The sequence below is a fragment of the Coregonus clupeaformis genome, chromosome 1 (assembly GCF_020615455.1).
Source record: "Coregonus clupeaformis isolate EN_2021a chromosome 1, ASM2061545v1, whole genome shotgun sequence".
In the NCBI taxonomy this organism is placed as follows: Eukaryota; Metazoa; Chordata; class Actinopteri; order Salmoniformes; family Salmonidae; genus Coregonus; species Coregonus clupeaformis.
In genome coordinates this window covers 29,006,386-29,019,916 of record NC_059192.1, presented here as the reverse complement: position 1 = coordinate 29,019,916, position 13,531 = coordinate 29,006,386, and the positions used below count along the sequence as shown (strand labels likewise).

At 40.5% G+C, this 13,531-nt stretch overlaps 1 protein-coding gene across 2 annotated transcripts in view; it reads left to right on the top strand.

The window, feature by feature from the left end:
- LOC121554908 (thrombospondin-2-like) overlaps positions 1-8,702 on the top strand; it is a 46,917-nt gene extending 38,215 nt beyond the window's left edge. Inside the window, exons 18-23 of one of the 2 annotated variants that reach the window (XM_041868647.2) lie at positions 683-910; positions 3,476-3,747; positions 5,789-5,886; positions 6,158-6,297; positions 6,460-6,493; positions 6,856-8,702. In XM_041868647.2, coding sequence (XP_041724581.1) covers positions 683-910; positions 3,476-3,747; positions 5,789-5,886; positions 6,158-6,297; positions 6,460-6,493; positions 6,856-6,859 — 776 coding nt within the window. In that variant the 3' untranslated portion in view covers positions 6,860-8,702. The remainder of the gene's footprint in view (positions 1-682; positions 911-3,475; positions 3,748-5,788; positions 5,887-6,157; positions 6,298-6,459; positions 6,494-6,855) is intronic. The other variant, XM_041868729.2, reaches the window with a different exon arrangement.
- The last annotated feature ends 4,829 nt before the right edge of the window (positions 8,703-13,531 follow it).

Genomic DNA, 13,531 nt, shown 5'->3' with positions numbered 1-13,531 from the left:
GGAGAGGGAGAGGGAGAAACAGAGAGAGGGAGAAAGAGAGTGTGCCAGATCCCTTCATCCTCTTCACATCAGAACGTGTTTATTTGATAGAATCAAGTAGAGGAGAAAGATGAGGAAACAGGCTTTACAGCTCGTCTGTTTCTAATAGACTATGGCCTCTGAGATAGTTACATGTATCAATGGAAGTTGTCACGGCATGCAGAGATGGCTGAGACTCCTTATTGGACTTGACGGACATGCAGTATTAAAAGCTACAGGTTCTTGGGAAGGAATTGCGATTATTTTCTGTTCCATTCTTTTATGAAAACTTAGTAGACTGAATGAAAAGTCTGCCTGGGGTGGGAATGTTGCAACATTACTGATAGTGCGGAGACTAGAGAGTTATATAGGCCTACTGTAGTCGCCAGAAATGATGGACATTGAGGTAAAGTTACAGGTTAACATGGATCGTTCTTTACCAATCGTGGACCCCAGGAAGAGTTGCTTCTGCTTCTGCAAAAGCTAATGGGGTTGCAAATAATAAACAAATAAAACCTTCCATTAAAAGGGAATAGGAGAGCAACAACCAAAGATGGACTGCATATATTATGGATTTTGACCCGTTTCAACCATAGTCTTTGACAAAGTTCTCACGCTAGGCCTCTGTATTTTAACCCAACATATTGTATTATTTTATCAACAGGCGACGGTAGAGGCGACGCCTGCAAAGACGACTTTGACAACGACAACATCCCGGACATCCTTGACGTGTGTCCTGAGAACAACGCCATCAGCGTCACAAACTTCCGGAAGTTTCAGATGGTGCACCTGGACCCCAAAGGAACCACGCAGATCGACCCCAACTGGGTGGTTAGGCATCAGGGCAAGGAGCTGGTGCAGACCGTCAACTCTGACCCAGGCATCGCTGTTGGTGAGTAGGACATAACCTCAATATGTAGTCCCTATACTGCCGTAAAATATGTAATTATTAGAGATAAATTAGAGATATTTAATTCACTACAGTTAAGAGATGTGTAGATTGTCAACTCTGACCCTGGCATCACAGTGGGTGAGTAGAGCAGGACAACCTTACCTCAGATACTTTAGTATATGTAGTGTACATTAAAGTATGTGGACACCCCATCAAATTAGTGGATTCGGCTATTTCAGCCACACCCGTTGCTGACAGGTGTATAAAATCAAGCACACAGCCATGCAATCTCCATAGACAAACATTGGCAGTAGAATGGCCTTACTGAAGAGCTCAGTTACTTTCAACGTGACTCCGTTATAGGATGCCACCTTTCCAACAAGTCAGTTAGTCAAATTTCTGCCCTGAGAGAGCAGCCCCGGTCAACTGTAAGTGCTGTTATTGTGAAGTGGAAACGTCTAGGAGCAACAACGACTCAGCCGCGAAATGTAAGGCCACACAAGCTCACAGAACGGGAACGCCGAGTACTGAAGCGCGAAGCGCGTGAATATCGTCTGTCCTCAGTTGCAGCACTCACTACCGATCTCCAAACTGCTTCTGGAAGCAACGTCATCACAATAACTGTTTGTCAGGAGCTACATTAAATGTTTCCACAAGCCTAAGATCACCATGCTCAATGCCAAGCGTCGGCTGGAGTGGTGTAAAGCGCTCCGCCATTGGACTCTGGAGCAGTGGAAACGCGTTCTCTGGAGTGATGAATCACGCTTCACCATCTGGCAGTCCGACGGATGAATCTGGGTTTGGCGGATGCCAGGAGAACGCTACCTGCCCCAATGAATAGTGCCAGCTGTAAAGTTTGGTGGAGGAGGAATAATGGTCTGGGGCTGTTTTTCATGGTTCGGGCTAGGCCCCTTAGTTCCAGTGAAGGGAAATCCTAACGCTACAGCATACAATGACATTCTAGACAATTCTGTGCTTCCAACTTTGTGGCAATTGTTTGGGGAAGGCCCTTTCCTGTTTCAGCATGACAATGCCCCTGTGAACAAAGCGAGGCCAATACAGAAATGGTTTGTCAAGATTGGTGTGGAAGAACTTGACTGGCCTGCACAGAGCCCTGACCCAACCCCATCGAACACCTTTGGGATGAATTGGAATGCCGATTGCGAGCCAGGTCTAATCGCCCAACATCAGTGCCCGACCTCACTAATGCTCTTGTGGCTGAATGGAAGCAAGTCCCTGCGGCAATGTTCCAACATCTAGTGGAAAGCCTTCCCAGAAGAGTGGAGGCTGTTATAGCAGCAAAGGGGGGACCAACTGCATATTAATGCCCATGAGTTTGGAATGAGATGTTCTTCAAGCAGGTGTCCACATACATCTGGTCATGTAACGTTAGCTAACGCACTTTTGTACATCGCGCTGCTCCGTACATTTGACCTTATTTTAGTGCCCCAAAAACGTAATACTTCCAGGTCAACTGTAATATGAATACCATTGTAAAGCATAATTTCTCCCCTTTCCACCAAAATCAATGACGAGACCTTCATGCTGCCCGTCTCTGCATGATTGAAGAAAGCAATGGAGCTCCGCCGGGTCTTTATAAAATGGCGGGTGGGGAAGTGAAAGCTACTGCGTCATAGTGAAAGGGGGAGATGTGTCGTGTGGGGAACCAGCTTTTTTCACCCAATTTGTCCAACTTATCACCTCTAACATGTAAATAAAACACTATAAAGAGTTTATATAATGTCTCATTACATACCTATTTGAAGGTTTGTGTCAAATTTGAATCGGGTTTTTAGGGCGGCGCTAAATTTATCTTCACAATTAAACTGTGGATGTCATGGCTTTTGAGAGTCATGATGGCTCGCAGTAATTGATTGAATTAACAATTGATGAACTCACGAGTAATTAACTTTACACTCACCATTACACTCACCATTGAGCATTTCTTGTTTGTAATCTGCGAGAGAAGCGCTACACCTGGTGGAAAGAGGCTGTACGGCACAGAATGAGTTGAATAATGCGTGTCGTATGTTACGCCGTGACATGTCACACTTTAGCGTACAGCGTCAGCGGGGTCAGTTTTTTTCAACTTTTCTCCAATACTATTGGTCCATTACCATGTCAATCAACGCTGAATCGAAACCTAGTTCACACCCCGGATTTTGATGCCACCACAGTCGCTACAGTCCCATTCGTTTTCATTGCAGCCTCGTTTGAATGCCGCGGTTGCCCACATATGGACGGAACGGAGTTAGCTACCGTTAGTGTATTCCCTTGTAGGGTAGCAATATTCCAGAAACTTTCCCAGAGTTCACTGATATTTCAGAAATCCCAGTTGAAGGATTCCCTGCCTTCTTATATCCTCCTGAATCCTGAATCCTCAAAAAAAGGAGAAGTTGCAACCCTATACAGTTGTAGGATCATTTAGATCTGAGATGTTTCCATATGCAAGATGTCAAACTACTTCCATTATCTATGAATCGCACAATGAGCAGAAGTATTATTCAAATGTATGTGTCCCACCAACCATCCTTAATATTCACATTTTCTGTTCCACCATCCTAGGCTTTGATGAGTTCAACGCCGTGGACTTCAGTGGTACGTTCTATGTGAACACGGACCGGGATGACGACTACGCTGGTTTCGTGTTCGGCTACCAGTCGAGCGGCCGCTTCTACGTGGTGATGTGGAAGCAGATCACTCAGACCTACTGGGAAGACAAACCCTCCAAGGCCTTCGGTATCTCTGGTGTCTCCCTGAAGGTGGTCAATTCAACCACAGGCACAGGGGAGAACCTGAGAAACGCCCTGTGGCACACAGGCAACACTAAAGATCAGGTACGCTAAGATCCAAAGTGGCCACTCACCCTGACACAGCTAAGTCATCCAAAGTGTCGATAAAATGTATATAGTATGTATAAGCTGGAAGTAGAGGCCTAAGCGTTGTTGTTCACTAGTTTACTCCAATTAGGGAAGGGGTGGTGGGGTTGGAAAGTAATAAAGGGAAATATATTTTTTTAAAGGATATGTATATATATGTATATGTATTTATATGTATTTATGTGTATGTATGTATATGTATGTATGTATGTATATATATATATATATATATACAGTGGGGAAAACAAGTATTTAGTCAGCCACCAATTGTGCAAGTTCTCCCACTTAAAAAGATGAGAGAGGCCTGTAATTTTCAAAATATGTACACGTCAACTATGACAGACAAATTGAGATTTTTTTTCTCCAGAAAATCACATTGTAGGATTTTTAATGAATTTATTTGCAAATTATGGTGGAAAATAAGTATTTGGTCACCTACAAACAAGCAAGATTTCTGGCTCTCACAGACCTGTAACTTCTTCTTTAAGAGGCTCCTCTGTCCTCCACTCGTTACCTGTATTAATGGCACCTGTTTGAACTTGTTATCAGTATAAAAGACACCTGTCCACAACCTCAAACAGTCACACTTCAAACTCCACTATGGCCAAGACCAAAGAGCTGTCAAAGGACACCAGAAACAAAAATGTAGACCTGCACCAGGCTGGGAAGACTGAATCTGCAATAGGTAAGCAGCTTGGTTTGAAGAAATCAACTGTGGGAGCAATTATTAGGAAATGGAAGACATACAAGACCACTGATAATCTCCCTCGATCTGGGGCTCCACGCAAGATCTCAACCTGTGGGGTCAAAATGATCACAAGAACGGTGAGCAAAAATCCCAGAACCACACGGGGGGACCTAGTGAATGACCTGCAGAGAGCTGGGACCAAAGTAACAAAGCCTACCATCAGTAACACACTACGCCGCCAGGGACTCAAATCCTGCAGTGCCAGACGTGTCCCCCTGCTTAAGCCAGTACATGTCCAGGCCCGTCTGAAGTTTGCTAGAGTGCATTTGGATGATCCAGAAGAGGATTGGGAGAATGTCATATGGTCAGATGAAACCAAAATATAACTTTTTGGTAAAAACTCAACTCGTCGTGTTTGGAGGACAAAGAATGCTGAGTTGCATCCAAAGAACACCATACCTACTGTGAAGCATGGGGGTGGAAACATCATGCTTTGGGGCTGTTTTTCTGCAAAGGGACCAGGACGACTGATCCGTGTAAAGGAAAGAATGAATGGGGCCATGTATCGTGAGATTTTGAGTGAAAACCTCCTTCCATCAGCAAGGGCATTGAAGATGAAACGTGGCTGGGTCTTTCAGCATGACAATGATCCCAAACACACCGCCCGGGCAACGAAGGAGTGGCTTCGTAAGAAGCATTTCAAGGTCCTGGAGTGGCCTAGCCAGTCTCCAGATCGCAACCCCATAGAAAATCTTTGGAGGGAGTTGAAAGTCAGTGTTTCCCCATCGACAGCCCCAAAACATCACTGCTCTAGAGGAGATCTGCATGGAGGAATGGGCCAAAATACCAGCAACAGTGTGTGAAAACCTTGTGAAGACTTACAGAAAACGTTTGACCTGTGTCATTGCCAACAAAGGGTATATAACAAAGTATTGAGAAACTTTTGTTATTGACCAAATACTTATTTTCCACCATAATTTGCAAATAAATTCATTAAAAATCCTACAATGTGATTTTCTGGAAAAAAAATCTCATTTTGTCAGTCATAGTTGACGTGTACCCATGATGAAAATTACAGGCCTCTCTCATCTTTTTAAGTGGGAGAACTTGCACAATTGGTGGCTGACTAAATACTTTTTTCCCCACTGTATAAGTATATATATATATATATATATATATATTTGCAAGAGAAAACAACATATGGGGGATTGGAAGTGATGCAGACAATTACATTGATGGAAGTTACAATCTATCTGCAATATTAAAGCTGATCTTTAGTAATTCCTTTTTCTCCTTCTCTGTTGTCCACAGGTGCGCACTCTTTGGCACGACCCAAAAAACATTGGCTGGAAGGATTACACAGCCTACAGGTGGCACCTCATCCACAGACCCAAGACTGGTTTCATCAGGTGAGCAGGTCCAGCCTAATGCCTAGGCTTTAGCTCAGTGGGCTAAAACAGTCTTGTGGCATGTAGGTGACCTAGGATTGAATCCAGTCAATCACACCCATCGCTCTTTCCTCAGTAACAGTCTGAAAATACTTTTTGTGAAGCACAAATTATATACTATATGCTAAGCTGTTATCCAGGGTGTTTTGTCCATAGTGTGTTTTATCTAAATGTTCAGCACTCCAAGTGATCATTTTCAATCATTAATGTATTGTCTTGTTGTGTTTTGTAGGGTTGTGGTTTATGAAGGGAAACAGATCTTGGCAGACTCAGGACCAGTGTACGACAAGACGTTTGCTGGAGGACGGTTAGGCCTGTTTGTGTTCTCCCAGGAACTGGTCTTCTTCTCCGATCTCAAATACGAGTGCAGAGGTGAGTCCTGTAGCGAGCACCGTTCTAGCTTGGTCCCAGATCTGTTTGTGCTGTCTTGAATGGTTGGTTGGTGAGAGATCTCTCCTTTTTGGGAGACAAAATGCAGCTGAAGGGGAAAACAAAAGTGTTGTTAAAACCTTCTAAATCTTTTCCAATACTCAGATGAGCTGGTGTTTCCAACTGTGTTGTCCATCAGGTAACAATCATAAAGAGGTCTCTGTTTTGTGTCGGCTGTAAATCACGCTTTGTAAAAAAGAAAACACCAGTCACACTTTTGTTTCTGCTTGACACCTTGCCTGGTTCCAATGACTTAGACGCTTAGACTATTGTGTGTGTGTGTGTGTGTGTGTGTGTGTGTGTGTGTGTGTGTGTGTGTCTTTACTGAATGATACACCCAATGCTCCACCTGTTGCTGTATTTAGTGTTCTACATTCCCAGAACCATACTGTGTAGGTATACAGCTGTTACTGTATCTAGACTTCATCTACATACGGAATGTATGTTATTCCTTTGCTTTGTTGTTCTAAATAATCATACTTTTTCTCCTTTTTTATCTAGATAACTGAACAGCATTGGATGTGAAAACTTCAAATGGCTAAAGACACTAAACCTCATAACCTGATCACCAGCCTATTGCTGATTAGTTTGTCATTTCAACCAATAAAATGGAGCTTCAGCTTCACCCCTCCAAAGTATTTTTGCCTCTAACTTTCCATTGAAGGGCAGCCATAGCCCTTTACAGTTTTTCCTGAGTGCCTTATGTGAAAAGACATTTCCTTGAGAAGTGAAAACAGATGACAAGTGGACAAATGAAAAAGGCCTTGGCGATGAAAAAAACTAAGTAACTGATGTTGACAACATATTATAGGGATTCTTTGAACAACCACTTTTGTGCTTTACTCCAATTTTTCTCCTAACTTTCTACAGCTTTACATTAACAAAAGTAAATATAAAATGATTGTTACTCAATAAATATTGATATTCGTGCTGGAATAGAGAGCAACTTGAGGCTGTACGGTAAAGGCGTCTAGGTGGCCCAGCAACTAAAGGTCTCTGTATTGACCTCAGCAGCTTCAGCCATGCAGTGAAAAATGTGATCAAATGTAATATTAACTGCCAAATATCTGCCAAACTCTTAGTTGATATCAAAGCACACTGATGTACGTTGCTAACTTAAACAAAGTTATATTTTCTATTGTTTCTTATGCCATCCTGAACTAAGGGTCTTCAGTTGCCCGTTTAAAATGTTTGTCAAACTCTAAAAAGGTTGACCGTGAGACCGTTTTATAGCATTTTAAAGTACTTTGGGATGTTTATACTAAGTTTGTACTATAATTTCTTCTGTAAATTATTATCGTGAGTTTATGTCTTGTTTTGTTTGTTAGAGATTGTAAATAATTTATTTATTTGTTTACACTGACGAAATTTCACAATTGAAGTACAACAGAAAAATCGTTGGATATCAACATCAAAATGTCTCAAACATCAAGATAAAATAGACTATCACAAAGTTTGTGCACTATGCAGTGTTATGTCATGTATTACTTGATTGATATGTTCACCAAATTCCCAAGAGAGGCCCTATCGTCACTCAAAACAATGCAGTGGTTTCAAGAAGAGGTTGTAGTAGTTGTAGTTTGGGTTCGTTATGACGCTCTATTCCAATACCCCTCTAGCATCCCACTTAGACAGAATCAAGCAATATATTGTGCATGCATTCTAAGTAGTATGCTAGTATGGACATTGGAACATAGCCTTAAGTGTTGAGGTAGTGCGCATGATGTAAGAGTGCTACATTGACGTAATGGTAGGAGTGTCATGTTTGGGGTTAGATGTAGTAGTAGTATGTGTGAGAGAGCGACAGTGATTATTATGTTAATGGTTCACAGCATCCTTGACCTTGACAGCTGATGGTCTGAGGTTTGAGTGTGTATGCCTGGTGTGACAGGGAGCATTTCAATGGGACACAATGAAAACTTGACTTTATGTCAAAGTAAATGTGTTGTTCACGTGTCAACGTTGAAACAGATGGTCATGAGAAGAGAACTTTCTGTTTTGAATGAGTGAAACATTTAACCAGATGAAAGCCATTCTAGAATCTATTCAAAAATCAAGTAAAAATGTTTCTTGTAACTTTTGGTTGAATTATATGGATCAAGGATATTTGCAATGTATAGCTTTTTAGTTGTCATCAGTCTGCATAGCATTAATTGTTGTCAATTTTAGTTTTTCATTATTAGTAACTAGCTTTGTTATATTTTCTGAGGGATTTGGCAATGCACACATGTAAAAACAAATCTGGTATTCGTTTGTTGTTAGATTTACATTTTCTAAAACCATTATTTGTAAGTGTTCCACTTAAAAGAGATGATCTTATTTCATAAATAAATTGTTTGTACACCATGTCGTCTTCATTGTGATAATGGCAATTATGGATTGTTATAAAATGGAAATATGTTTATATTTTACATTAAACTGATTGATTAAATTAATAAATCAGATCCTTTAAATGTTGTCAAGAGAAGATGAAATCTACAGGCTTTCTATTTGAATCTAGCGTCTGCAAAGATAAATATTGAAACAATCATTTCAAAGCTATTATGTAAAGCATTTCACAAACTTGGAACTTGTTAAAAGCTCTCAAAGTAGCAGTCGGTGTTGATAGAAAGGTTTTTACCCTGGCTGGATGGTAAATAACATGTTGCTAATGTAACGTACTGTACATGTGACATTTTAACAGGTTAGTTAACTCCTTTCACATTCCATGAAATTGCATTGACAATAAACAACATATCTGAGGGACAGGTTCCTTCTCTGACCTTGCTGTGAGAATCCAAAGATATGTTTGAGAGGTTTTCGCTCCAAGATCAGACACACACAGACACACAAATCATTGTCAAGTTCAACGCTAATGAAAACCAACGTAACCATTTACAAGAGAATTATACAGTCACAAAATGAATGTACATCGATTTGCACTAGCAATTATGTTCCATGGAATGCACTGCAGCAAGTAGGATTCAGATGGCTTTCCTTGTCACGTTGCTGCTCAGGCCTTCGCTACACATCGCTAGTATAAAAACAGAATGACTGACTCATGCACTCAGTGGCATAGTAGCAGCACAGGAAAACACTAAAGGATGGGGTGGAAGAGTCTGGGGTCTTTACCTACTGAAGAGTCTGCACTCTGTACCACCTGTCCATAAGGTGTGTAGAGAGCAAGGACACTAAAGGGTTAACTCATAAAGGGGGAGGAGACAAAGGGAACGGCAGGTATGAAGGCGCTTGGAAGATTAAAGGTCTGCTCTTTGATGCTTAGACGTTTTTGATGAGAGTTGTTACATTTCTCCAGCCCCATCCCAGGTAATAAGCTGTATTTGTGGTTGTCTGGCTGTGTGGCTGGGCCCTTAGGGCTGAGGCCCACTGAATAAGCCCACGTGGCATTCAACGCAGCCTGGGTATGGGCCCAGAGAGCGTTCCTGGTGGCTCACGAGGCAATGCTAGAGGATGCAGCCATGTGGCACAGATAGCATACCACCGCTTTTCTGCTAGATCTAATGTGGGTCATTCAGTATAACCACTAGAACTCTGAGAAGTTCAGTAGAACATAGAATTGGAATAAGTCATTCTAACTCTATGAAATAGAAGACAATAGAGAGGTTTGGAGTATGCACAATTTAAAGTCACCCAAATCAGTATTTACTTAAGCATTCAGTTTGAAATCTGTTCTCATATCTGGTTGTAATTTAGAGCCCTTTGAGCAAATGACTCATGCAAAGTCCATTTGCATACTGTAACCCTTACATTAGCACTAGCTTCATGTGTGTGTGTCCTGTCTGGCTAGGTTGGCTACAGTAAACGGATATGGACCTTGGCACCACAACGTCAGTCTAAATAATCCCAGGTCTGGGAGACAGACACAGCAGCCAGAGAGAGCAGAGACCCCTGGCCTGTGTCCCAAATGGAACCCTATTGCATTTTTTACATTTTTTGTCATTTAGCAGACGCTCTTATAATAATATATTTTTATATTTTTACGTATGGGTGGTCCAGGGGATCAAACCCACTACCCTGGCATTACCAGCGCCATGCTCTACCAATTGAGCTACAGATTCCCAGAGCGACTTACAGTTAGTGAGTGTATACATTTTCTTTTTTCATACTGGCCCCCCGTGGGAATCGAACCCACAACCCTGGCGTTGCAAAAGCCATGCTCTACCAACTGAGCTACACGGGGGACCTACATAGAGGACCACTTTTGACCAGAGTCCTATGGGTCCTCATGAAAATGACACTATATAAGGAATAGGGTGCCATATTGGACGCACAGAGAGGCTGGAACTGGAATAGGGTGCCATATTGGACGCACAGAGAGGCTGGAACTGGAATAGGGTGCCATATTGGACGCACAGAGAGGCTGGAACTGGAATAGGGTGCCATATTGATATTATCTAATCAGTTTTAAACTGCCGTGTGCCGCTTATCCCCAGGGTCACTCTCCCTCTCCACCTCCCTCTCCACCCCCCTCTCTCTCTACCTCCCTCTCTCTCTACCTCTCTCTCTCCAACTGTCTCTCCCCACCTCCCTCTCCACTCATCCCTCTCTCTCCACTTCCCTCTCTCCACCACCCTCTCTCCACCGCAATATCCACACCTCCCTCTCTCCACCTCCCCCTCTTTCCACCTCTTTCTCTCCAACTCCCTCTATCCACCTCTCTCTCCACCTCCCTCTCTCTCCACCTCTCTCTCCCCCCCTCCCTCTCCACACCTCCATCTCTTTCCACCTCTCTCTTCACCTCTCTATCTCCAACTCCCTCTCTCCACCATCTCCCTCTCTCCACCTCCCTTTCTCTCCACCTCCTTCTCTCTCCACCTCCCTCTCTTTCCACCTCCCTCTCTCCAACTCCCTCTCTCCACCTCCCTCTCTCTACCTCCTTCTCTCTCCACCTCTCTCTCTCCACCTCTCTCTCTCCACCTCTCTCTCTTCCCCAGGCACACAACCATCTGTGCATGCTTCCCCAGGCAGACAACCATCTGTGCATGCTTCCCCGGGCAGACAACCATCTGTGCATGACTCCTCCTCCACACAACCATGTGTGCATGCTTCCCCAGGCAGACAACCATCTGTGCATGCTTCCCCAGGCAGAAAACCATCTGTGCATGCTTCCCCAGGCAGACAACCATCTGTACATGCTTCCCCAGACAGACAACCATCTGTGCATGCTTCCCCAGAAGTCATGAACTTCTTTGGGGTCTTTTTCATTTACTTTATGTAAAAAGTCCCTGTTAACATAATACTTACAGATAATAAAAGTACCTGTTAACATAATACTTACAGATAATAAAAGTACCTGTTAACATAATACTTACATATAATAAAAGTCCCTGTTCACCTAATACTTACAGATAATAAAAGTACCTGTTCACATGATACTTACAGAAAACAAAAGTACCTGTTAGCATAATGCTTACAGATAATAAAAGTACCTGTTAACATAATACTTACAGATAATAAAAGTAACTGTTAACATAATACTTACAGATAATAAAAGTACCTGTTAACATGATACTTACAGATAATAAAAGTACCTGTTAACATAATACTTACAGATAGTAAAAGTCCCTGTTAACATGATACTTACAGATAGTAAAAGTCCCTGTTAACATGATACTTACAGATAATAAAAGTACCTGTTAAAATAATACTTACAGATAATAAAAGTCCCTGTTCACCTAATACTTACAGATAATAAAAGTACCTGTTAACATGATACTTAAAGATAATAAAAGTACCAGTTAACATAATACTTACAGATAATAAAATCCCTGTTAACATGATACTAACAGATAATAAAAGTACCTGTTAACATAATACTTACAGATAATAAAAGTACCTGTTAACATGATACTTACAGATAGTAAAAGTACCTGTTAACATGATATTTACAGATAGTAAATGTCCATGTTCACATAATACTTACAAATAATTAAAGTCCCTGTTCACATAATACTTACAGATAATAAAAGTACCTGTTAACATGATACTTACAGATAATAAAAAAACCTGTTAACATAATACTTACAGATATTAAAAGTCCCTGTTAACATGATACTTACAGATAATAAAAGTACATGTTAACATGATACTTACAGATAATAAAAGTGCCTGTTAACATAATACTTACAGATAATAAAAGTCCCTGTTAACATGATACTTACAGATAATAAAGTACCTGTTAACATGATACTTACAGATAATAAAAGTACCTGCTAACATAATACTTACAGATAATAAAAGTACCTGTTAACATAATGCTTTCAGATAATAAAAGCACCTGTTAACATAATACTTACAGATAATAAAAGTACCTGTTAACATAATACGTACAGATAATAATAGTACCTGTTAACATAATACTTACAGATAATAAAAGTCCCTGTTCACCTAATACTTACAGATAATAAAAGTACCTGTTCACATAATACTTACAGATAATAAAAGTACATGTTAACATAATACTTACAGATATTAATAGTCCCTGTTCACATAATACTTACAGATAATAAAAGTACCTGTTCACATTATACTTACAGACAACAAAAGTACCTGTTAACATAATACTTACAGATAATAAAAGTACATGTTAACATAATACTTACAGATATTAATAGTCCCTGTTCACATAATACTTACAGATAATAAAAGTACCTGTTCACATTATACTTACAGATAACAAAAGTACCTGTTAACATAATACTTACAGATAATAAAAGTACCTGTTCACATTATACTTACAAATAACAAAAGTACCTGTTAACATAATACTTACAGATAATAAAAGTCCCTGTTCACATAATACTTACAGATAATAAAAGTACCTGTTAACATAATACTTACAGATAATAAAAGTACCTGCTAACATGAGACTTACAGATAATAAAAGTCCCTGTTATCATGATACTTACAGATAATAAAAGTACCTGTTAACATGATATTTACAGATAATAAAAGTACCTGTTAACATAATACTTACAGATAATAAAACTACCTGTTAACATAATACTTACAGACAATAAAACTACCTGTTAACATGATACTTACTGATAATAAAAGTACATGTTAACATGATACTTACAAATAGTAAAAGTACCTGTTAACATATTACTTACAGATAATAAAAGTCTCTGTTCACATAATACTTACAAATAATACAAGTACCTGTTAACATAATATT